Below are 25,959 nucleotides of genomic sequence, written 5' to 3' on the forward strand. Positions count from 1 at the left end.
AAGTTTCTAGGACCAGCTTAAATTGTAACAGCTCTTTTAGGCTGAAAAGATCCAGAATTTTCTCAAAAACAAATCCTTCCCTGAAAAGACTCAAGATCGCTGGCTTGCCTGCTGTGTCTAGCCTAAGCCCACTCATGCCACTCTCCCAAGTTTCAGCTTCCAGGAATCTAGCAATCCACTTTCTCCTTCCAAAAGCAGAAAGCAGGGCTATGATTTGCTCTCTTCCCTAGAAGGGGTGAAGCAATGGGACAACAGGGAGTTGCCGTCACTGGGATCTTTCGCTAGGACTGATCACACCAGCTATCAGTGGCTCACTCACAGGATGGACAGTCTGACCAATCGTTCCATGCAATGAGAAGATGCCACAGAGTTCCCTCCCACTAACGCCTGTGGTGAGTTCCCACAGACAGGGAATCTCTGAGGGCACTCAGACAGGGAATCTGAGACTGTCCACCAACATTCTTCTCTTCTCTGAGGGAAGAAGGGGTGGGGACTCCTTATCTAAATCACCCTACAAATACTAAAGCCTTTTTGGTCTAACCTGAGTCCACAAGAAAGCCTAGCAAGTAAAGTCCCTGGAAGGAATGTCCACCTGCAGAATTTTAACTCTTTCGTCTACACAGCCCTGACACTCTATGGCTCCCAATTCTTTGCCTGGCCTTCACACCCGTGAGCAGGGAGACAAGTCACACTGTGAAGTTTCTGTCAGGGCTGGGCTTTGGAAAAGAACATGGGGACTGGTTGTGATGGAGGTGGTTCTTGCAGGAGTTATCACTTCTGTGGAAGATAGGCAAAGGCTCTAAATTTGCAGCAACTCGGGAGTTCAGAAGCCCCTTCTACTCACATTCTCCAGGAGCTCCCCTAGCGGGCTTTAACTCTGCCCACCCTTCAAGAGTCTGTCTCCAACCACACCACCTCGCCTCTCCTCAGGCTGCTGTGGTGGCCTCAACAGTGCACCAAGGCTTAAACGCCCAGGGCGTCTCCTGTCGAGGGCCCCTGCGAGGTTGACTGGCCACAGCTCCGCAGCTCCAGGCGGTTGGCTCCGCCTGGGCACCGCGTTCCTCCACTCCGGTTGGCAGGATCACAGACTGCGTCCTCGCCTTGGCCCCATCAGTATAGGGAGCGTACGGAGCGAGCAAGGCAAAAAAGTGGCAGGAGCCCAGTTTCGTGGCCTCTGGTGAGCGAGGAAGGTCCGCTGGGGCGGCGACCCTAGGAACGAGGAACCCAAGAGAAGCCGCCGCTTCAGGCGCCGGTACCTGGAGGTCTGAGAGCCCCGCGCCTCAGACCAGCTGAGGAGCCGCCGCTCCGCCAAATTTTCCTGTCGCGGGAGCCGAGAGGAACGGAGACGGAATCCCGGACAGTAGGTGGCGTTGCTGGGCTCTCCACTGGCGGACTGTGGGGCAGAGGCTTCCAGGACCCCAATTCCAGACAAGTTACGCTGCGGTGGGGGGCGGACGGAAGCGTAGCATGCAGGTGGCGACAGCCGGCGAGGAGCCCGGCGCCACCAAGCGGGCTGGAACTGTAGTCTCGCGACAACCCCAGCGCGGCCACCTGCGGGGCGCATGCACAGAGCCAGGCGCTGCTGGAGGGCCTGCTCTGCCCACTGCGCCTGCGCGAGCTGTGGACACACGGGGTGCACCACTAGCGCCAAGAGCACCCCTCCGCTAGGTGGCACCCAGCTCGCCGGCTGCTCTAACGCCGTGTACTATAGGATCTCAAAGCTGGCACGTGGAGGCTTCCTGCTCTCTGGGGGCATCTTGACCTCACCTGGAGCACAGACTGTTTCCTGGCGTGGGTAGAAAATGATGTCAATCACTGATCTTGTGTCTGCTCCTGTCGTCATTCTGCACCTTCCTGTTTAAAAGAACACTTGCCTACTGACCACCTTCTGCAGATCTATGAGTGTGTGTTTTGGCTTCCACAAAACACTGCAAACTTCTTGAAGACAGAAAGACTAAACCGCTAGTTCCAGGAGAGAAAGCCATGTGTTGAATTTTGCTCAACTTTGCTGCCCTACTTAGAACTGTGCTAAGATCATGGCATCTGGTCCCATCACTTCATGGGAAATAGATGGGGAAACAGTGGAAACAGTGTCAGACTTTATTTTTGGGGGCTCCAAAATCACTGCAGATGGTGACTGCCGTGAAATTAAAAGACGCTTATTCCTTGGAAGAAAAGTTATGACCAACCTAGATAGCACATTCAAAAGCAGAGACATTACTTTGCCAACTAAGGTCTGTCTAGTCAAGGCTACGGTTTTTCCTGTGGTCATGTGTGGATGTGAGAGTTGGACTGTGAAGAAGGCTGAGCGCCGAAGAATTGATGCTTTTGAACTGTGGTGTTGGAGAAGACTCTTGAGAGTCCCTTGGACTGCAAGGAGATCCAACCAGTCCATTCTGAAGGAGATCAGCCCTGGGATTTCTTTGGAAGGAATGATGCTGAAGCTGAAACTCCAGTACTTTGGCCACCTCATGCCAAGAGTTGACTCATTGGAAAAGACTCTGATGCTGGGAGGGATTGGGGGCAGGAGGAGAAGGGGACGACAGAGGATGAGATGGCTGGATGGCATCACTGACTCGATGGACGTGAGTCTGAGTGAACTCCAGGAGTTGGTGATGGACAGGGAGGCCTGGCGTGCTGTGATTCATGGGGTCGCAAAGAGTAAGACACGACTGAGCGACTGAACTGAACTGAAAGGCCAGGGATGAGACATATCTCGCGCAGGTACCCAGCAGCATTGGTCTTGTTTTCACCTTCAGGCGGAGGGTGATATGTGCCTTTTATGTCTCCAAATGAGCCTAAATGAAGTTAAGCCAGCTTCAGTTCCAGTACTGGATATCCTGTTACTTCGTTGTTAGCTGCCGCTCACCTAAGTAAGCCTTAAAATGAAAGGGTTGTATTGGATGACCAAAGTCCCCTCCAATATCCAAAATTTTGAATTGTTTAATGATGTCAGCCCAGAACCTCGGTTGTTATTTTAAAAGTTCAGATGAAGATCTTTCGTGGGTGAATTTTAAAATATGTTTTAAATTATTGTTTTTATTTAAAAGTTAATATTTTTTTAATGGGCTAAAATATCTTCACATTTCTAGGTCCTCACAGACTTGTAACAATGCTACTTGTACATAAGAATTAGACAATAGATATCATGACTAAATTAATGAATACCATGATGATTAATGCCTGTTACAAAAACAATAATACAAACTCCATTGTGTGTGTGTGTTTTCCATGGTAACATCACAGAAAATTTGACTCTTGTGTCTGTGACAGTCCTACCTTGAAGACAGTGTAAGAATAGATGCTCATCAATATTTCCAATAGGTTCAAGAAAATTTGTCTTACACAGACTTTACCAAGGCAGGATTATGACAAAGTTCCCAGAGTCGTAATTCTTAAGATCACTCCAAGGTAAGTAGAAACAGGAGAGCAGCCTTCTCAGCCAATGAAGTTGAATGTGTTGTTATTTAATGGAGGGATGTCTGACATTAAAACCACCTGCAATTTCCTAACAAATTTCCCTTTTGTGGCCCTTGACTAATGGCTCATTCTTGGAACCTAGCTCTGTACCCTTCCTTAAAGGTAGCAACATCTGGTGGGCTGCAGCCTCTAGATTGGAGAGAGGACAGTGGAAATACTCCCTCACCCCAGATTATAAGTGTTCTTTGTGAAATCCAGACCAGCCATTCCCTTGTACTCAGAAAAACTTTGCAGAATCATTTTCTTAATGCTGTCTCTTCATGCACACCTTACCTCCTTTCCAACCTGAGTAAGTAAAGCTGGTGTTCCTCCAAGAGAGGAAAAGCAGATGAAAAAGTAGAACCCAGATAGATCCCTAGCCAAACATAAGACTAGGAAAAGCAAATATAAAGAAGGTAGGAGAGAAGAAATCAGAATATTTGAAGGCTATGAGTCAATACTTATTTTGCCTTAATATGCTTACACTTGGGCTTCCCTGGTGGCTCAGACAGTAAAGAATCCACCTTCAATGCAGGAGACCTGAGTTTGATCCCTGGGTTGAGAAGATCCCCTGGAGGAGGACATGGCAACCCACTCAAGTATTCTTGCCTGGAGAATCCCCATGGACAGAGGAGCCTGGCGGGCTGCAGTCCATGGGGTCACAAAGAGTTGGACACGACTGAGTGACTAAGCACAGCATGCTTACATTTTAACTTAGGACTATTACTGCCCTAAATCGTTTTTCCAAAATGAAGTACTACATGCAGAAACTGTGTGAAAATACAGCTGATTTATCTATGCATAAAGGTTACATTTCCTTTCTTCCTGTACTAACCTCTCCCAAAAATCTGCTTGGAGAGGAGATGTTTGAGATCCACTTGAAAGGAATTTATTGAGGCTTCATTATTTTTTCCATCCCCAATTTTAGTTTTTTTCCATTTGAAGTAAGATTTAATCAGAAAGATCTAGATTAAATTAGGTCCTAAAATTGGTTGTTGTCTGTTGTTTTTTGCTTTGGTGGGGAGAGTTTTTTATGGTTGCTACTGTCACATTACCTTTAAATTCATAGATCTCTGCTCCCATCTGCCCTCTGTCAACAGGGAGTGGTTGAAAAATCCCACCAATTCCCCAAACACATATCCTTAAATAATACTACCACAGAAATAGCCTAATTAGGTAGAGAAGTGAACTAATCTAATTAAGTAGTTTCTAATACAGCCTTCCCTTAAGATTTTTGAACAGATTTCCTTGATGGGATGCTAGAAGGATGAGCTATCCAGTGGGTACAGGAGGGGAGAGTTGATGTCAGGAGCCAGGCAGTGGGTATAGATGAGTGGTTCCTACAAGAAATCTGAAGACTCCATACATGAAAAATATATCTCAGCTCTTTCTCCTTCTCATCACATCTACCCTAGCAGCTTCCAGACTCCCATCACTGTTCCCTGATATTCCTTCTCTCTCTCTTCAGTACAAAATTCATAGTCAGAGTGGGAATCCCAGCAGGACCAGACAATGACACAGTCGGGGGAGAAGAATGAAATAATTTGCTTTTCTATATCCTTAATTTTTATATTCAAAAGCTAGCATATGTGTACTGTACTTTAAATACTCCCTTTGTAGCTATAACAAGTGAGGTTTTCTTTTATATTCCTTATATAATTATAATTTTGTTATTTCAACAATTCTGCTTTCTTTATAGTATTTTAATAAACTTTTTAAGGGCAGTTTTAAGTTCACCACAAAATTGAAGGTACCGAGATTTCCCAGATAGCCCCTGCCCCTGCTCCTGCTCCTGCACAAGCTTGGCCCATTATCAGTCTCCCCCAGCAGAGTGGTACATTTGATAAACCTACACTGACACATCATAATCACCCAAAGTCCATAGTTGACATTACAGTTCACTCTTGGTAATGTACATTCTGTGGGCTTGGATAAATGTATAATGATAGGTATCCATCATTATAGTATCGTACAGAGTAGTTTCACTACCCTAAAAGCATTCTGTGTTCAGCCTATTTATCCCTCCCCTCCCCCAACTTGATAGTATTTTTATTGAAATTATTTAATTTCAATAAAATTAAATTGGGAATGTGACTGTGCTGCCACCTTATACAGTTGACCCTTTTTTTTTCATTTATTTTTTAAATTGAAGGATAATTGCTTTACAGAATTTTGTTGTTTTCTGCCGAATATCAACATGAATCAGCCATAGGTATACATATGTCCCCTCTCTCTTGAACCTCCCTCCCATCTCACTCCCATCCCACCCTACAGTTGACTCTTGAATATCATGGCTTTGACCATGTGGGTCCACTTATACAAGAATTTTTTTCGGTACTAAATGCTATAGTACTGCATGATCCACAGTTGATTAAATCTGCCAATTTGGAACTAAGGATGCAGAAAAATCATGTATGTGGTGCTTAGTCGCTCAGTCATTTCCGACTCTTTGCAACCCCATGGACTGCAGCCCATCAGGCTCCTCTGTCAATGAGGATTCTCCGGGCAAGAATACTGGAGTGGGTTGCCATGCCTCCTCCAGGGCATCTTCCCAACCCAGGTATCAAACCCAGGTCTCCTGCATTGCAGGTGAATTCTTTACCAACTGAGCCATCAGGGAAGCCCCAAGAATACTGGAGTGGGTATCCATTCCCTTCTCCAGGGGATCTTCCCAACCCAGGGATTGAACAGGGGTCTCCTGCATTGCAGACAGATTCTTTACTAGCTGAGCTATGAAGAAAGCCCATGTTGTGTAGCTCAGTCATGTCCAACTCTTTGCAACCCCGTGGACTACAGCCTGTCAGGCTCCTCTGTCTATGGGACCTCTCCATATGGAGGGCCGACCATAAATTATAAGCAAATTTTAAACTTCATGAAGCGTTAGCTCCCCTAAACCCCACGTTGTTCAGGGATCAACTGTATATTAACAAAAAGATTCATTTGCCAGTTATCAAGGAATATAATCTATGATTGCAGATTAGATACTAATTTATTTTCTTTCAGTTCAGTTCAGTTGCTCAGCTGACTCTTTGCAACCCCATGAACCGCAGCACACCAGGCCTCCCTGTCCATCACCAACTCCCAAAGTCCACCCAAACCTGTGTCCATTGAGTCAGTGATGCCATCCAACCATCTCATCCTCTGTCTTCCCCTTCTCCTTCTGCCCTCAATCTTTCCCAGCATCAGGGGCTTTTCAAATGAGTCAGTTCTTTGCATCAGGTGGCCAAAGTTATTTTCTTTATTTGCTCATTATTTGAAATCCTTTGTCATGTCATTACCTCTAAAGGTGTATACTTTTCATGGATTATTTTTGCTGATGGATTATAGAATAAAGCAGTAATTTTGAAAATTATAGCCTACTAATACCTACCTTTAACCAATTCTCCACACTCTCGGGCATGTTATTAACTTGACAACAATTAAAAACTACACCACAAATACTTCACTGAAAGATGCATTATGATTTTAATAAATTTCTAAAATGAGATAAACCTTTAAAGTTTCTTTCCTACTTTGGATTTTTATAAATCACAATTAAAGAACAAATTTAAATGAATTTATCTTTATATGAAGATTATTGGGGAAAGTTTAAGATTCTGGGATATTTTTAGGGAAACAAATTTAGTGAACATCTGTTTTGTGCCAGGAATATTATGTCTTTTATTTTCTATTTTTAATAACTCTGAACTATAGCACTTTAACTCCCATTTGACAGATGAGATGACTGAGACTTTGAGTGATTAAGTAATTTTCCTGAGCCAGGTGGAGGGGGGCCTTCCAGGCAAAGGGACCAGCTTGTTTTGTGTGGAAGCTGAAGTCGAAAAAACATAGGCAGATGGAGGAATTAAAGGAAGGCCATGTGACTGGAGCATGTGGATGAACGAGAGTGGTCCAAGCTGAGGCCCAGGAGGCAGACAGGGCAGCTCAGGAAGGGTTTAATGGAAAATGTTAAAGATTTGAGACTTCATGTCTTCTTCACATTCCCTATAGTGTGAGGAATGGATTGGAAGGACAATTATAATAGCCAAGGAGAAAATGTGGTTTTGTGATTTAGTAGGTAACAGTGACAGACACCAGTTATTGACAGCAGAGTAAGAGGGAATGGAGATATGGGGGTGATTCCCAAGTTTCTGACTTGCTCACCTGTGTGGAAGGTAATATTCTTCCTTGGGAGAAAGAGTACCAAGAGAAAAGCCCCTCTCAGGATTTTGTGAATTTGTTCTAAGACATGGTGAGGTGCATTTGAAATGTATGGAATAGATTGTACAATATAGAGGTATGGAGTTCAATGGAAATATCTGGACCAGAGGTCTCAGTTTAGGAGAAAAAGTAAAGACCATTAAACATTTAGGGCAGTGTTTCCCAAGTTGGGCCTTGGACCTTCTATGTCAGGAACCCGCACAAATCCATCCTGTCACTCAGTGTTTTCAGACTTCCCTGTGCATTGGGAAGCACCTGGGTTGTAGCTGAGTGGACAAATGCAGAATGGCAACAGAGTGCCTGGGATCGAATCCTGGCTCTGGAGCTAGTGGTGTCCACTTGAGCAAATGATCGATTTATTTAACTCTGTTACTCAGTCTCATCCTGTGTGAAATGGGAACAATAGTGTCTACTTCACAATGTTTCTTAAAGATTAAATAAGTTAATATACAAAAAGCTCTAAAAATGATACCTGATACATCATAAGAATTCAATATCATTTGGTTATCATTATTCTTCTGAGGAGATTTCTAAAATAGGGATTCATGGATACCAACCAGTTTTCTGGGATTTAGTTCACACTCTATCTCAACTTCTGTCTTTTCAATCTTTGCCATACTTATACTATGCCTCAATAGTTATTTATATCAAAGTAATACATGCTGATGGTTAAATAAAAATTCATATGGGTTTATCATAAAAAGCAACAGCTTTCAATCTCAATGCTCCTCACCTGAAATCCTACTTGCTAGAATTAATCAATTTTAATCATTTTCCTGGTTTCAGTTTCCTGCTGATTGCCATAGCCATAGTTCTTAAGTATTAAATTCATATCAGTGTATCATCATTTATCCCCTTTATATATACTTTGCTTTAGCTTTCTGTATTTTTTTTGCATCTCTTCTTTTCACAATTCTCCTAGTTGTTATTCTGTCCCAGCCTTGTATCCAAAATAAACACAGTGAAAATAAAAGGAAGCTCTTTCTGCCTCCTCTTCTCAAGCCCCAGGGCTCCATAGGATCAGTGATGTCCAAGAGAGAGATGCTCTGAGGCCAAAGTCAGAGTCCCTCACCATCAGGGGACCAAACCTGGGATTTCCTATGTGGCTGCTTTTTCTAAATCTCATTGTAGGATGAGATTTAGAAAAGATTGCCAGTACCGTGCATTACAAAAAAAATTGTAATAACACACAAAGTAGCTTGGTGCTCATCTCAGGCAAAATTTGATGAACTTTCAAGCTATAGCAAGACTTTCTTTGGCAGAAAAAGGAAAATGTCTTTCCTCTTTGCCAATATGCTGCCTGCCACTTTACCTACGTAAGCATGCATAACTTCACCTCTTACAATAAATGAGACAAAGCATGAATTTCATTTCTTTAACCTGACACGTTTGGGGTTTGTTCTTTGATTCAGTCATTCACAAAATGCAACATTTTACCTGTTTCTTTAGAGCAGTGAATGACAATTTAGTTTAAAGCCATACCTCAATCTCATTTGGAGTTACAAAGAAGGGACCTCTTAGAATATTTGAAGTGTTTCCTAGGAGGAGTTTCTGCTCAGCTTACAGAAGAAAAGATTCAGGTAAATGCATAAGACTATGAATTAATTTTTCAGTAGGAGGAAGGAGGCATCCACAAGACAACTCTGCTTACCAAACACAGGTAAACATAAGGAGACACTTATCATTTGATTGCAAGAAAAACTTTTTATTGGATACACAATCTATCTTACATTGCCCTGCCACAGGACAAAATGAAAAAAGACAAAATGGTTGTCTGAGGAGGCCTTACTAATAGCTGTGAAAAGAAGAGAAGTGAAATGCAAAGAAGAAAAGGAAAATTATACTTATTTGAATTCAGAGTTCCAAAGAATAGCAAGGAGAGATAAGAAAGACTTCCTTAGTGATCAATGCAAAAAAAATAGAGGAAAACAATAGAATGGGAAGGGTTGGAGATCTCTTCAAGAAAATTAGAGATACCGAGGGAGCATTTCATGCAAAATTGGCACAATAAAGGACAGAAATAGTATGGACCTAACAGAAGCAGAAGATATTAAGAAGAGGTGGCAAGAATACACAGAAGAACTGTACAAAAAAGATCTTCATGAACCAAATAAGCACAATGGGGTGAACACTCACCTAGAGCCAGACATCCTGGAATGTGAAGTCAAGTGGGCCTTAGGAAGCATCACTACGAACAAAGCTAGTGGAGGTGATGGAATTCCAGTTGAGCTATTTCAAATTCTAAAAGATGATGCTGTGAAAGTGCTACACTCAGTATGTCAGCAAACTTGGAAAACTCAGCAGTTTCACAGGACTGGAAAAGGTAAGTTTACATTCCAATCCCAAAGAAAGGCAATGCCAAAGAATGTTGAAACTACTGCATAATTGCACTCATCTCACATGCTAGCAAAGTAATGCTCAAAATTCTCCAAGCCAGGCTGCAACAGTGTGTGAACTGTGAACTTCCAGATGTTCAAGCTAGATTTAGAAAAGGCAGAGGAACCAGAGACCAAATTGCAAACATCCGTTGAATTATTGAAAAAGCAAGAGAGTTCCAGAAAAACATCTACTTCTGTTTTATTCACTATGCCAAAGCCTTTGACTGTGTGGATTACAACAAACCATGGAAAATTCTGAAACAGATGGGAACACCAGACCACCTGACCTGCCTCCTGAGAAATCTGTATGCAGGTCAAGAAGCAACAGTTAGAACTGGACATGGAATGACAGACTGGTTCCAAATTGGGAAAGGAGTATGTCAAGGCTGTATATTGTCACCCTGACTATTTAAATTCTATGCACAGTACATCATGCAAAATGCCAAGCTGGATGAAGCACAAACTGGAATCAAGATTGCTGGGAGAAATATCAATAATCTCAGATAAGCAGATGACACCACCTCTATGACAGAAAGTGAAGTACTAAAGAGCCTCTTGATGAAAGTGAAAGAGGAGAGTGAAAATGTTTGCTTAAAACTCAACATTAAGAAAACTAAGATCATGGCATCTGATCCCATTACTTTATGGTAAATAGATGGGGAAACAATGGAAAGTGTGAAAGACTTTATATTTTGGAATTCCAAAATCACTGCAGATGGTGACTGCAGCCATGAAATTAAAAGACACTCACTCCTTGGAAGAAAAGCTATGACGAACCTAGACAGCATATTAAAAAGCAGAGACATTACTTTGTCAATGAATGTTTGTCTAGTCAAAGCTATGGTTTTTCCAGTAGTCACGTATGGATGTGAGAGTTGGACTATAATGCAAGCTGAGCGTCGAAGAATTGATGCTTTTGAACTGTGGTGTCAGAGAAGACTCTTGAGAGTCCCTTGAACTGCAAGGAGATCAAACCATTCAGTCCTGAATATTCATTGGAAGGACTGATGCTGAAGCTGAAACTCCAATACTTTGGCCACCTGATGCGAAGAGCTGACTCATTAGAAAAGACCCTGATGCTGGGAAAGATTGAAGGCAGGAGGGGAAGGGGACGACAGAGGATGAGATGGTTGGATGGCATCACCAACTCACTGGACATGAGTTTGAGAAAGCTCCGGGAGTTGGTGATGGACAGGGAAGCCTGGCGTGCTGCAGTCCATGGGGTTGCAAAGAGTCGGACACAACTGAGCAACTGAACTGAACTGAACTGTCATGCTACAGAGTTGGCAAAAACAGCATCCAAATGTAAAAGTCTTATTTTAGAACAAGATAGAAATAGAAGGATAAATTATTTCCTGTAAATTTTGCCTCTTCAGTTACCTGTTTATAAAACTGCTATTGCAACAAAGTCTCACTTTCCCTCTAATTTCAGAAAGTCTGTCAGAAAAATGGAATCTGTTCATTTACATTTAGGAGGAAGCACATAATAAGAAATAATGATGTGATCTCCCATTTGGAGAGTTCTTTTAGTTTTTCAAAACACTTTGTTCTCTTATTTGGATCTCACAAGAACTCTGTGAAATTGTGTGACAGGTATAAGTCTGTATTTTACACATGAAGAGACTGAGGCCAGAATGTGAATGATGTGCCCTTATTGTCTTACACAAGGGCTGCACCAATTTATATTAGCATTCATAGTGTACAACGATTCCCTTTTCCTCACATCCTCACCAGCATTTGTTTTGTGTCATACAACTTTACTGAATTTATTTATTAGTTCTGAAAGGTTTTTTTTGTTTTTTTTTTTTTTGCACTCTTTAGGTTTTTCTATGTATGAGATCATGTCATCTGCAAACAGAGACAACTTTACTTCTGCCTTTCTGGTGTGGATCCTTTCTTTTTCTTGCCTGATTTCTCTGGCTATACCTTCCAGGACTGTGTTGAATAGCAGTGGTTAAGTGTGGGCATCCCTGTCTTGTTCTTGATCTCAGAGGAAAGTTTTCAATCTTTCTCCTTTCACCACATGTGTAATATTAGATCTGGGCTTGTCCTATATAGCTTTATTTTTTTAAGGAATGTTCCTTCTGTGCCAAATTTGTTGAGAGTTTTTACCATGAATGGATGTTGAATTTTGTCAAATGCTTTTTTTTGTATCATGGAAATGATCATATTTTTTTCTTTCATTCTGTGAAAAGAATATGTCACATTTCTTGGGGCTTCCCAGGTGGCACAGTGGTAAAGAATCCACCTGCCAATACAGGAGACACAGGTTTGATCCCCGGGTTGGGAAGATTCCCCTGGAGGAGGAAATGGTAACCCACTCCAGTATTCTTGTCTGGGAAAATACTATGGACAGAGTAGCCTAGTGGGTTACAATCCATGGGGTCAAAAAGAGTCTTACATGACTGGGCACCTAAGCATACACATCACATTTATCAATTGTGTATATTGAACCATCCTTGCATCCTGGGGATAAATCCTACTTGACCATGGTGTATAATCCTTTCAAAGAGCTATTGAATTCAGTTTGTTAGCGTTTGTTGATAATCCTTGCATCTTTATTCATCAGAGATATTGGTATATAGTTTTCTTTACTTGTAGAGTCATTATCTGTCTTTCATATAGTAATGTTCCCTCTTCTTGAGTTTTTTGGAAGACTTTGAGAAAGATTGGTACTAATTCTTTTTTAAATGTTTGGTAGAATTAACCAGTGAAAACATCCGACCCTGGGCTTTTCTATATTGGGAGGTTTTCTTATTACTGATTCAATATCCTTATTCAACATTGGTCTTACTCATTATTCTCAGTTTCTTCATAATTCCATTTTGGTATGCTCTGTTTCTAGAAATCTATTACTTCTAGGTTATTGAGTTTGTTGGTGCATAATTTTTCATGGTAATCTCTATGAAACTTTATATTACTGTGATATCAGTTATAATGTCTCCTATTTAAAATTTTATTTAGGGGTGTCTTCTCTCTTTTTTCTTGGTTAGTCTAGCTAAAGATATACTAATTTCATTTATCTTTTCAAATAACCAACTCAATGTTGTTCATCTTCTCTATTTTGTAATTCTCTATTTTATTTATTTCTGCTCTGATGTTTAATATTTACTTCCTCTGCCAACTTTGGGCTTTGTTTATTTTACTTTCACTAGTTCCTTGAGCTGTGAAGTTAGGTTGTTTATTTGAGAGTTTTCTTTTTTCTTTATGTGTACATTTATTCATCAAATCTGTCTTCATTCTTCCTTGCCATTGTTATGATATCCTCAGTTTGGTTCAGGATGGTGAAAAATAGTTCAGTCCCTACCTGGTCATTTTATCTTCAGAGGAATAAGTTGTTTGTTTGCTTTTTTTTTTTTTTTTACTTTATAAAGAAGGCTCTGTATCTTGATAGTACTGATGGCAGGTGACAATCATATGGACTTAAAGCCTCAAGGTAGGCTATCCCTCAAGAGCTTCCTACATCAACTTACTTGCAAATCAGAATTCCAAGAGAGTTTAGGGATGTGTTTGTACAGAATGGGGGCTATGAAATAAACCCAAGGGCAATGATGTATCTAAGTCCTGTGTCTCTAGATAGAAATGATGCAAAGATAGAAATGAGGCAAAGGTGAAGAAAACAGAAGAGCTTGAAAACAAAAATATGAAAGATGTGGCTAAATCATAGGATGAGTAATTAATTATTGATCACAATTATTGATGATCATTTTCATCATCTATACCCATGTTATCAATTATAATGTTGTACTGGCTCCTAATCTCTCCCGTATCAAGGGTATTTGCAGGAGGTTTGTGGATTTTCATTTTTAGAAGCTGCGCTTAGTCAACAGAAGTTTAGGTAAGAACTGTAAGCAAGAAAGAAGCCCTGTTCAAACCTATTCCCCAAAACTATCAAAATCATCCATTTACAATCAAGTCAGAATGTCAGCAATTGTCACAGCTTTCTGTTATCTGACTTGCTTTCCCTGTATCTTTACTTTTAGAAACTGCCCCTCTCAGATTCCCTTTGAGGGGAATTGTAGGGGACTGTTGACAATACCTGTGTCTCATTCCAGTCTAGGAAAGTATGGTAGTACAAAAATCAGGAATTACATGCAGTACCTTTTCCACCAGAAGAGTAGAAAGGTACAACAAAAACGAATCAAAGGCCATTTTTAGAGATTGGATTTGGATGCTAGGTGAGGAAGAGTTTCTTTCCTCACAAGATCACATGAGGTTAACGACCATTAAGCCAGGATCTTACTCTTTCAGAAAAAGAGGAGGGAGATGATCAGAGAATGGAGCAATCAAAGGAAGAAGAGAAGGGGAAGAATTAATTCTGTATTTTTGATAAATATAAATGGAGTCCCTAGAGCCATCTATTCTGAAAATCTGGGGTTTATCTAATAAATTCCTTTTTTTTATAAAAACTTTTGAGTTGGGTTTTTTCGCTTAGAAACAAAGGTCCTGTGTGTGGCCAATATATTAGTCTTTCTTGTTATGTTGTATTTCAGCCCTTGTCTCTGATAAAGTATAAACTTGGTTGCCCCTCTGAGTGTTATTAACCTAAGGTGGTTCACATTTAAGTGAAAAGATAGCTGGCTGAGAGAGCGAGAGAGTGTGTGTGTGTGTGTGTGTGTGTGCACGCACGCACTTCTGAATAGCATTTAGCCTTTAATCAGAAAGCCCTCGTGTAACCTAACTTAAATGGCTTAACTGTTCTGAGTCACTAATCTTCCACATTGCCAAAATAAAGATATAAATATATCTAAATATAGATTTGTGAAGGTCAGTAACTCAGATGTCTGCACAAAATAAAAAAGTAAAGAACTTCAGAAACTTCACGAAAGATTAACTTTTAGATAATTTCTTTTTTTTTTAATTTTATTTTATTTTTAAACTTTACAAATTGTATTAGTTTTGCCAAATATCAAAATGAATCCGCCACAGGTATACATGTGTTCCCCATCCTGAACCCTCCTCCCTCCTTAGATAATTTCTAAGTTACTGGCCACTCCAAAATTTCTAATGACTTGAATCCTTTCACCATCACTGTCAGATTTGTTTGTGAGTGTGCCCTGAAGCACTGCAAAAATGTGAAATGATTTCAGAACCATCTATGGTAAGTGTACATGCACATGTATTTGTCCTGAAAGGCAGGAAGACTGCCCATCTGTCTGGCTCCCTTATTTTAAAAATGAAAATACAAGTCTGTTAAGATAAAGGGTTTTACAGAAAAGTGGAGAGTGGCTTGAAGAATGCAGAGCTTTTCCGAAGGCAGGAAGCAATACCCCCATGCTGGGGAGGAGAAAGAACTCCAGATCCCTGGGCAGGTGAGGGTAGGAGGTGCTGAGACAGCTCCTAGGCAAGCTCCAGAGAAGAGATGAGAGCATTACCAGGGTAATACCACCAGCACCAGGGACCTAGCCTCACCGCAGTCTCTCATCCCCCAGAAGGAATCAGTAAGGAGAGTGCCCCCTACAGGCACGGACAATGAAGATGTCAGCAGCCGGTGTGCAGGAAGAGGGGTTCTGCCTCCCTTTTCTGGACAGTACCTACACCTCCAGATGTTAGACTAGTTCTGTGGATGGAAGAGGCCCCATATGGACTGAAACTGAGTTTATGTCTAGTCCAGCTAGATGATACATGGGGCTAATTATGTTGATGTAAATGAATGAAAGTAATATTGCTTGCATTTCTGAGCTAATAGGCTACCACGCACAGCCATTTTGAGTACTGTGTGTAATTTCTGCAGTCCCAACCTTTGATAATTAGCAATCTATGTATGACCGTTATTGTGTCACTTGTGTCATTGCAGATGTCTACTGTAAGCCAAGAAATACCCACAATACCCATGCCTAATAACAGCCTAGGAAATTACGGTATTCCAAAAATTAGGAATTAAGTGTGCATATTTTCTTGCACTTTTCCATTAAAGGATCAAAGACATGAATGAAAGAGAAACTGGTTTTTCAAATTTAGATAATGTTTAGGTATGCATGACAGGGCCCATTTCCCATGAGCCTTGCCAACACTTGAAATTTTGGGACTATTTAATATTTACTGACATCTGCCAGTTGATTACCGAAAAGGCAATGGCACCCCACTCCAGTACTCTCGCCTGGAAAATCCCATGGATGGAGGAGCCTGGTAGGCTGCAGTCCATGGGGTCGCTAACAGTCGGACACGACTGAGCGACTTCACTTTCACTTTTCACTTTCCTGCATTGGAGAAGGAAATGGCAACCCACTCCAGTGTTCTTGCCTGGAGAATCCCAGGGACGGGGGAGCCTGGTGGGCTGCCATCTGTGGGGTCACACAGAGTCGGACAAGACTGAAGCAACTTGGCGGCGGCAGCAGCAGCCAGTTGATTAAGGGTTACCACTTCTAGAAAGGATTTTTCTGGCCCTTACAGTCTGAGTCTGGGCAAACAATTAAAGGCTGTGTGAGGGCGGAAAAGGGAGATACCTTGATAGAGGAGTTGGAAGAATTATTTTCTCCTGAGGCCTCCTATCTCCAGAGGGAGAAGGACAAGTGTCAATCAAATCCTCACTAGACACTGGCACAGGACAGAGTATTGATTTATTTCTCTTTGGTGAATGTAATGACTTTGACCTGTCCCAGGATGGGCGGTGCCAGCCTCTCCTGCTTATCAGTCTTTCCTGAAGGCTCAGGATTTACTGCGATGTGCTTCTGGTTTAATGCTTATTTAATAAGAAAACTGTTTTATTTCTCTACCATTTTTGTAGACAAAACTTCTGGATTTGTAATTTTAATTTTTAATTATATTTCTTCTGACACATTTCACATTGTAGTCAGTGATTGCCACTTTGAAAAGATATGTTGGAAGCGGGGAAAGGTATGTCCTTAGTCACACTTTTCTCTGTGGATATACATGAAGTGGTTTTATAAGCCAGAGGAAAGTATCCCTGTGCTCCCCCCATTCTATCTCCTAACATTCCTTCGTCTGCATGTTGAGGAGGGGCTGTCTGTTAGACATGCCTCACATTTCATAAAAGGTGGTGGGACTCTTCAAGGTTGATGATAACTAGAGAGGATAGAGCTCACAAACCAGGACATCTTCAGAAAGACATAAACTGTTGTGCGTATCTGCTCACTCTTGAGTAATGAGGAGCCATGGGAAACTCTTCGGACACATGCTGTGTCATAAGTGCATGAGGCTTGCCAGCCTCCTTCTGCCTGAGTTTCACACAGCTTCCATCTTAATAGGATTTCCAAGTTGCATTCTAGTCACTTCCAACTCCTTGGGAGAAGAAGGACTGTCATGTCTGCTTTTCAAGGCCCAGTCATGTGGCCCTTTTTTTGATCCATTCATTTCCTATTCAATACGCTATTTGTTACTTGAAAGCAATACAGCATAATATGCATCCTCAAATTGCTGCTAGAATTTAAACCCTGATCTGGTAACCTCAAGATGGGAACTCTGTGTTCTCACATGTAAATGATATTAATGATGATAATTTTTCATTGACCCACCCCCTATAGTAATGAAAATAAACATAAAAGTAAACAAATGGGACCTAGTTAAAATCTTCTTCACAGCAAAGAAAACTATAAACAAGATGAAAATACAATCCTCAGAATAGGAAAATATATTTGAGAACTAAGCAACTGACAAGGGGTTAAACTCCAAAATATACAAACAGTTCATGCAACTCAATATCAAAACAGCAAACAACCCAATCAAAAAATGGGCAAAAGACCTAAACAGACATTTCTCTAAAGAAGACATACAGGTGGTCAAGAGGCACATGAAAAGATGTTCAGCATCACTAATTATTAGAAAAATGCAAATCAAAACTACAATGAGGTATCACCTCACACCAGTCAGAATAGCCATTATTAAAATCTACAAACAATAAATGCTGGTTCCTGACCCAGGTGGCACAGTGGTTAAGAACCTGCCTGCCAGTGCAGGAGATGCGGATTTGATCCCTGGATGAGGAAGATCCCCTGGAGAAGGGCATGGCAACCCACTCCAGTGTTCTTGCCTGGGAAATCCCATGGACAGAGGAGCCTGGTAGGCAGGGGGTCACAAAGAGTCAGACATGACTGAGTGACTGAGCATGCACACTTGTACTTTCAGTGGGAATGTAATAATTGATGTGGCCACTATGGGGAACAATAATGAAGGCTCCTTAAAAAGCTAAAAATAGAACTACCATATGACCCAGCAATCCCACTACTGGGCTTATATGCTGAGAAAAAACATAATTCTAAAAGACACATGTACCCCCAACGTTCACTGTAGAACTGTTTACAATAACCAGGACATGGATGCAACCTAAATGTCCATTGACTGATGAATGGATAAAGAAGATGTGGTACATCTATACAATGGAATTTTACTTATCCATATAAAGGAACAAACTGGGGTCATTTGAAGTGATGTGGATGGACCTAGAGTCTGTCACACAGAGTGAAGTTAGTCAGAAAGAGAAAAGCAAACGTCTTACATCAATGCATATATGTGAAATCTATAAAAATGGAGCAGTTCAGTTTAGTCGCTCAGTCGTGTCCGACTCTTTGCGACCCCATGAATTGCAGCACGCCAGGCTGATGAACCTATTTTCAGGCCTGGAGTAGAGGTGCAGACATAGAAAACAGACATGTGGACACAGGAGGGGAAGAGGAGAATAGGATGAAATAGGCAATTAGAATTGATATATAGACACTACAATGTGTAAAATAGATAACTATGGGAACATGCTGTATAGCACAGGGAGCTCACCCCAGTGTTCTGTGATGACCTAGAGGGACGGGATGGGAGAGAAAATTGCAGGGAAGGTCCAAAAAGGAGTACATATATGTGTACATACAGCTGATTCACTTCATTGTACAGCATAAACTAACACAATATTGTAAAGCAATTGTACTCCAATAAGAAAAAATAGTCAGAAATAATTCTTTAGAAAATATTTGCAGTAGGCACATTTTTAAAGAAGCAAATATTCATATTGATTGTGTTATTTATTTTTAGATGTCTTTAATATCATTTTATTTAATTGACAATATTGGTAGCTCAGACGGTAAAGAATCTGCCTGCAATGAGGGAGACCCAGGTTTGACCCCTGGGTCAGGAAGATCCCCTGGAGAAGGGAATGGATACGCACTCCAATATTCTTGCCTGGAGAATTCCATGGACAAAGGAGCTTGGCGGGCTATAGTCCATAAGGTCGCACAGAGCCAGATACGACTGAGCATTCACACACACACACACACACACACACACACACACACACACACACACATTCAGTAGACACCACTCTCATTGACAGTTCCGTTCAGTTCAGTCACTCAGTCGTGTTCGACTCTTTGTGACCCCATGAATTGCACCACACCAGGCCTCCCTGTCCATCACCAACTCCTGGAGTTCACTCAAACTCATGTCCATCGAGTCAGTGATGCCATCCAGCCATCTCATCCTCTGTCGTCCCCTTCTCCTCCTGCCCCCAATCCCTCCCAGCATCAGTCTTTTCCAATGAGTCAACCCTTCGCATGAGGTGGCCAAAGTATTGGAGTTTCAGCTTTAGCATCAATCCTTCCAGTGAACACCCAGGACTGATCTCCTTTAGAATGGACTGGTTGGATCTCCTTGCTGTCCAAGGGACTCTCTAGATACTTGCTCAAATGCATGGTGGAGGTTTCCATGGTTGTCATTTCTGCTAGGGGGAAAAAACAGTATGGTAACACCCACATACTGCAAGCTGTGTGACTAACTCTTTCACTTTTTTTCACGTCTTAATCATTTAGTAAGTTTTTCTTCTTTCCTTTGTTATTCTGTAATTACCAGTCAACAGATTTCTTGAGTTTTCTAGGACCAGAAGGCTTCATTTTCTTTAAATCTTCTAGAAAAGTGAAATGGCCACAAGAGGCCAAGACGAATGCACTGGCCTCTGTCTGCTACCTGACACATAGTGAGCTGGGTCTACAACTCTGGAAAGTTCCACATGTACAGAGATTCCACAAAGGTGACCCATAACAGGGGCTCTTCTCTGTTTTAGAAAATTCTTTTACTCTGGGAATTTAAAGCCAGGATCCCAGCTCACTGACAAACATCTGCTGTTCAGTGATAGTACCATCTGGTATTTCAGCTCCTTGCTATATTATAGAAGCTCTTTGTAGCTGCCTTCTCAAATTAATTATTCTATAACAACTTGTTTTCTGGAAGCACAGGCCAAATAGCACAGTTTCACTGAAAGCTCTTAATTCGATGCTTTGCCCCATGTTGAATGGGCATTTCGAAGCCTTCCCCTGGTCGTGGTCTGAAGTGTTTCAAGCCATTGTATTTGGAGGAATGGGGGACGGAGGGAAATGCATACTAATACCTGGAGCAAGTGGCTTGGGAAAACATGTGTTTATCTGCATTTCACAAGCTCATGAACATGCATGGCCTAATTTAAATAATTTATTTAGAAGGATGATTATGATAATACAGGCTGAGCTATATCTGTCATAGGAGTTTAAAAAGTACTTCCTAGAGTAGTGATTGCTTTTAATATAGCTATACCACCCCACTCAATTACCAGCTTCTTCAATGATTGATCCCACCATTCAGTTTACAGCAGGGCCACGAAGTTCCATGCTGTGGGAGCAGCTAAGTCTGGGTGATACAATGAAATGAGCCCTGGACAGAGTCATTAACGAACCAAGGGAGGTTCAGTAAGTCACTTGGTCACTCTAGGTCTGTTTTCTCATTTTGGTACATAAACTACCTGACCTATCACACCCCAGGCCGTGGTGAAGCTCAAATAAGAAAAGAGTATCAAGACATAGTGCATTCAGAAATGAGCGATATGCAAATATTCCAAATTTCATCCATTTATCTTTTTTTTACAGATCAGATTCTAATGAAGTAAAGTACCTGTTGCTGCAACTCTGGAGCAAGATGCTTAACCTGTAAGTCTGTGGTTTGGGGACCAATTGTCTCATCCCACACCAAACTCTCTGTTCAGAATACTGTATACTTGGTTTTAGCATTTGGCTACTCAATGGAAGTATGACTTGGCACAATGATTCTTCACCTTGGTGGTGTGTTAGTACTACGTAGGATTCTTTTTTCTAATTGAAGTATAGTTAATTTACAATGTTGTGTTCATTTCTGGTGTACAGAAAATTGATTCATTTGTAGATATGCATGCATGTTTGTTCAGGCACTTCAGCCATGTCTGACTCTTTGTGATCCTATGGACTATAGCCCACCAGGCTCCTCTGTCCATGGGATTCTCCAGGCAAGAATACTGGAGTGGGTTGCCATGCCCTCCTCCAGAGAATCTTCCCAATCCAGGGATCAAAACCACATCTCCTGCACTGCAGGTGGATTCTTTACCACTATGACCATGTGGGAAGCCTATGTGTGTGTGTATGTGTGTGTGTGTGTGTGTATATATATATTCTTTTCTAATATAGTTTATTACAAGACAGTAAATATAGTTCCCTGTGCTATACAGTAGTACCTTCTTGTTTATCTATTTTATACATAGTAAAAGTGAAAATCGCTCAGTCATGTCTGACTCTTGCAACCCCACGGACTAGAGTGGGTAGCCTTTCCCTTCTCCAGGGAATCTTCCCAACCCAAGGATCAAACCCAGGCCTCCTGCACTGCAGGCAAATTCTTTACCAGCTGAGCCACAAGGGAAGCCCAAGAACACTGGAGTGGGTAGCCTATCTCTTCTCCAGTGTATCTTTCCAACCTGGGAATTGAACCAGGGGCTGGATAGCATCACCGACTCGATGGACATGGGTTTGGGTGAACTCCGGGAGTTGGTGATGGACAGGGAGGCCTGGCATGCTGCGGTTCATGGGGTCGCAAAGAATCGGACATTACTGAATTACTGAACTGAACTCCTGCATTGCAGGTGGATTCTTTACCAATTGAGCTGTATAGTAGTATCTGCTAATCCCAAACTCCTAATTTATGCTCCTGTCTGTGAGTTTGTTTGTTTTGTAAATATGTTCATTTGTATCATATTTGAGGTTCAACATATGAATGATAATCATATAATATTTGTCTTTCTCTGTCTGATTTACTTCACTTAGCATTTTAATCTCTAGGTCCATCCATGTTGCTGCAAATGACATTATTTGATTTTTTTGTCTGAGTAGTATTCCATTGTGTATATATATTAATAGCACATCTTCTTTATTCATTTTCTGATGTACATTTGTCACCCAGGATTCTTTAAATATACCACACCCAGGCCTCAAATAATCAGAATTTCTGATGGCATGGCCCAGGCATCTGTATATTTTTAAGTACATCAGTTGATTCAAATGCACAGAGAAGAATGAGAACCATTCATTCAAAGGAAAGAGCAGCAAGCTGGAGTCAGACATACATGGCTGCACCAATCTGCTGACAATGTGACTTTGAGTTGAGAGCTCTGAAACTCAGTTTATAACTTGTAGAATGGGAAGGGAGGACTGACAACTTTCAGAGTTTTGTGAGGGTTACAGGATCCCTTATGTGAATTGATCAGCTCAGTAGTTTTTAGCTGTTATTATTATATACTGACTTTTATTGTGTACTCTTTTCCTGAGTGTAATTGCAGGGGATTGTGGGGGTCCACATCTGAAACATAAACTTTTTGAGGACAAAGACTGCTGTTTACTTTTCCTCTCAATCCCTTATGCTCCTAGCATAGCACTGAGCATATAGTAAAGAGGTATAACAACTATAATATCTATTCTGATTAATTTATTGACAGGAAACTCAAAATCATCTTTAGTTCTAGCAACTCACTTCAGCTTTTGATAAAATCCATAGGCATTTGATCATCTAAGCCACAAAAGCTTTTCTATAATCAAACAATGAGAGCATCAGCTTAATTTTTATATTTAGAGGACTGTCAGGTTTGTCCCAAAGTATCTCATTTGACACAAGGCCACAGGAAGAAGGTTGCATCTGTTGTGAAGGCAGGAGCTGGCTTTCGTTTCTGAAAGAACTAATGTAGGTATCACGTTCTAGAGACCAGAGCAATTGGAAGGCAGTCAGTAAAGCCCAGGTGCTTGGATGCGTGGACCTAGGAATTGATTGGGCTTGTGAAGGTGGGATGGACAGAGACCCTGGGAAAAAGGTGGGGAACCAGAGTATATTTATTACTATTTCAAAGCAGAAAGGAGCTGTTTACACATCCTTTCTGGCTTACGCTCAGATTGTCTTAGATGTAGGGCAGAGGTCACACTCTCTCAGCTAAATCTGGTCCATCACCACAGGAGCATCCCTGCTACTCTCTACACTGTGTTGGGCAGCAGGCATGAGGTTGAGCAGACCAGCAGTCTAGGCATGTTCTGTGCAGTCAATGTTTTCAGTTCACACAGTGTTTTAAAACCTAACACAACTAGCAAGGTGCTACTCTGGATTGTAACAGAATTCAGCACCGTCATCACCTTCGGTGCCGTCTGCCTGCCCCTGTATGATTCTGAGTTTGCAAACTCAAGTTAAACCCTGTTGATAACCACAGAGAACAGTTGTTTCTGTCAAGTATTGTCAACAAAATGCTCTTCATTTTCTTGTGCGTGCCAAGTTTCATTCTGGTGTTCTTTAAGATTCTCCCCACCCCATCCCCTCAAGGTAATGGTGATTAAGACCTATGAAAGAATAGGGATATGGTTCTTATTCTGAATCATTCATTACAGGCCCTGCATGGAGCTCTGGAATGTGTGCCATGGGTACTCCTGGGATTTGGGGATCTTGGGTATTTTACTGAAGCATATGGTTGAAAGAAATCAGCTGCAAACTACAGGTCAAGGAAGACTAAGGACCCAGAGACATGGCTTAAATTCAGTTCAGTTCAGTTACTGAGTCGTGTCCGACTCTTTGCGACCCCATGAATCACAGCACACCAGGCCTCCCTGTCCATCACCAACTCCCAGAGTTCACCCAAACCCACATCCATCAAGTCGGTGATACCATCCAGCCATCTCATTCTCTGTCGTCCCCTTCTCCTCCTGTCCCAATCCCTCCCAGCATCAGAGTCTTTTCCAATAAGTCAACTCTTCGCATGAGGTGGCCAAAGTACTGGAGTTTCAGCTTTAGCATCATTCCTTCCAAAGAACACCCAGGAATGATCTCCTTCAGAATGGACTGGTTGGATCTCCTTGCAGTCCATGGGACTCTAAAGAGTCTTCTCCAACACCACAGTTCAAAAGCATCAGTTCTTTGGCACTCAGCCTTCTTCACAGTCCAACTCTCACATCCATACATGACTACTGGAAAAACCATAGCCTTAACTAGACAGACCTTAGTTGGCAAAGTAATGTCTCTGCTTTTGAATATGCTATCTGGGTTGGTCATAACTTTCCTTCCAAGGAGTAAACGTCTTTTAATTTCATAGCTGCAGTCACCATCTGCAGTGATTTTGGAGCCCAAAAAAATAAAGTCTGACACTGTTTCCACTGTTTCCCCATCTATTTGCCATGAAATGATGGGACTGGATGACATGATCTTAGTTTTCTGAATGTTGAGCTTTAAGCCAACTTTTTCACTCTCCTCTTTCACTTTCATCAAGAGGCTTTTTAGTTCTTCTTCACTTTCTGCCATAAGGGTGGTGTCACCTGCATATCTTAGGTTATTGATATTTCTCCTGGCAATCTTGATTCCAGCTTGTGCTTCTTCCAGCCCAGCGTTTCTCATGATGTACTCTGCATATAAGTTAAATAAGCATGGTGACAATATACAGCCTTGACATACTCCTTTTTCTATTTGGAACCAGTCTGTTGTTCCATGTCCAGTTCTAACTGTTGCTTCCTGACCTGCACATAGGTTTCTCAAGAGGCAGGTCAGGAGTTCTGGTACTCCCATCTCTTTCAGAATCTTCCAAGTTTAATGTGATCCACACAGTCAAAGCCTTTGGCATAGTCAATAATGCAGAAATAGATGCTTTTCTGAAACTCTCTTGCTTTTTCGATCATCCAGCGGATGTTGGCAATTTGATCTCTGGTTCCTCTGCCTTTTCTAAAACCAGCTTGAACATCAGGAAGTTCATGGTTCACATATTGCTGAAGCCTGGCTTGGAGAATTTTGAGCATTACTTTACTAGCATGTGAGATGAGTGCAATTGTGCGGTAGTTAAAGCATTCTTTGGCATTGCCTTTCTTTGGGATTGGAATGACAATTGATCTTTTCCAGTCCTGTGGCCACTGCTGAGTTTTCCAAATTTGCTGGCACATTGAATGCAGCACTTCCACAGCATCATCTTTCAGGATTTGAAATAGCTCAACTGGAATTCCATCACCTCCACTAGCTTTGTTCGTAGTGATGCTTTCTAAGGCCCACTTACTTCACATTCCAGGATGTCTGGCTCTAGGTGAGTGATCACACCATCATGATTATCTGAGTCGTGAAGATCTTTTTTGTACAGTTCTTCTGTGTATTCTTGCCATCTCTTCCTAATATCTTCTGCTTCTGTTAGGCCCATACCATTTCTGTCCTTTATCGAGCCCATCTTTGCATGAAATGTTCCCTTGGTAGCTCTAAGAGTCTTGAAGAGATCTCTAGTCTTTCCCATTCTGTTGTTTTCCTCTATTTCTTTGCATTGATCACTGAGGAAGGCTTTCTTACCTCTTCTTGCTATTCTTTGGAACTCTGCATTCAGATGCTTATATCTTTCCTTTTCTCCTTTGCTTTTCCCTTCTCTTCTTTTCACAGCTATTTGTAAGGCCTCCCCAGACAGCCATTTTGCTTTTTTGCATTTCTTTTCTGACAGAACGTGGTCCACTGGATAAGGGAATGGCAAACCACTTCAGTATTCTTGCCTTGAGAACCCCATGAACAGTATGAAAATGCAAAATGATAGGATACTGAAAGAGGAACTCCCCAAGTCAGTAGTTGCCCAATATGCTACTGGATATCAGTGGAGAAATAACTCCAGAAAGAAAGAAGGGATGGAGCCAAAGCAAAAACAATACCCAGTTGTGGATGT

At 41.6% G+C, this 25,959-nt stretch overlaps 1 protein-coding gene across 1 annotated transcript in view; it reads right to left on the reverse strand.

Annotated features, from left to right (window-relative positions):
* LOC147344300 (uncharacterized) overlaps positions 1-1,843 on the reverse strand; it is a 569,611-nt gene extending 567,768 nt beyond the window's left edge. The window contains exons 1-2 of the mRNA XM_086379320.1: positions 1,768-1,843; positions 1,257-1,692 (exon numbers count right to left, since the gene is read on the reverse strand). Coding sequence (XP_086235446.1) covers positions 1,257-1,692; positions 1,768-1,843 — 512 coding nt within the window. The remainder of the gene's footprint in view (positions 1-1,256; positions 1,693-1,767) is intronic.
* Positions 1,844-25,959: the final 24,116 nt, after the last annotated feature.

The sequence above is a fragment of the Bos grunniens genome, chromosome 26, assembly GCF_055505025.1.
Source record: "Bos grunniens cultivar Pamir isolate PY7600 chromosome 26, Bosgru_T2T1.0, whole genome shotgun sequence".
In the NCBI taxonomy this organism is placed as follows: Eukaryota; Metazoa; Chordata; class Mammalia; order Artiodactyla; family Bovidae; genus Bos; species Bos grunniens.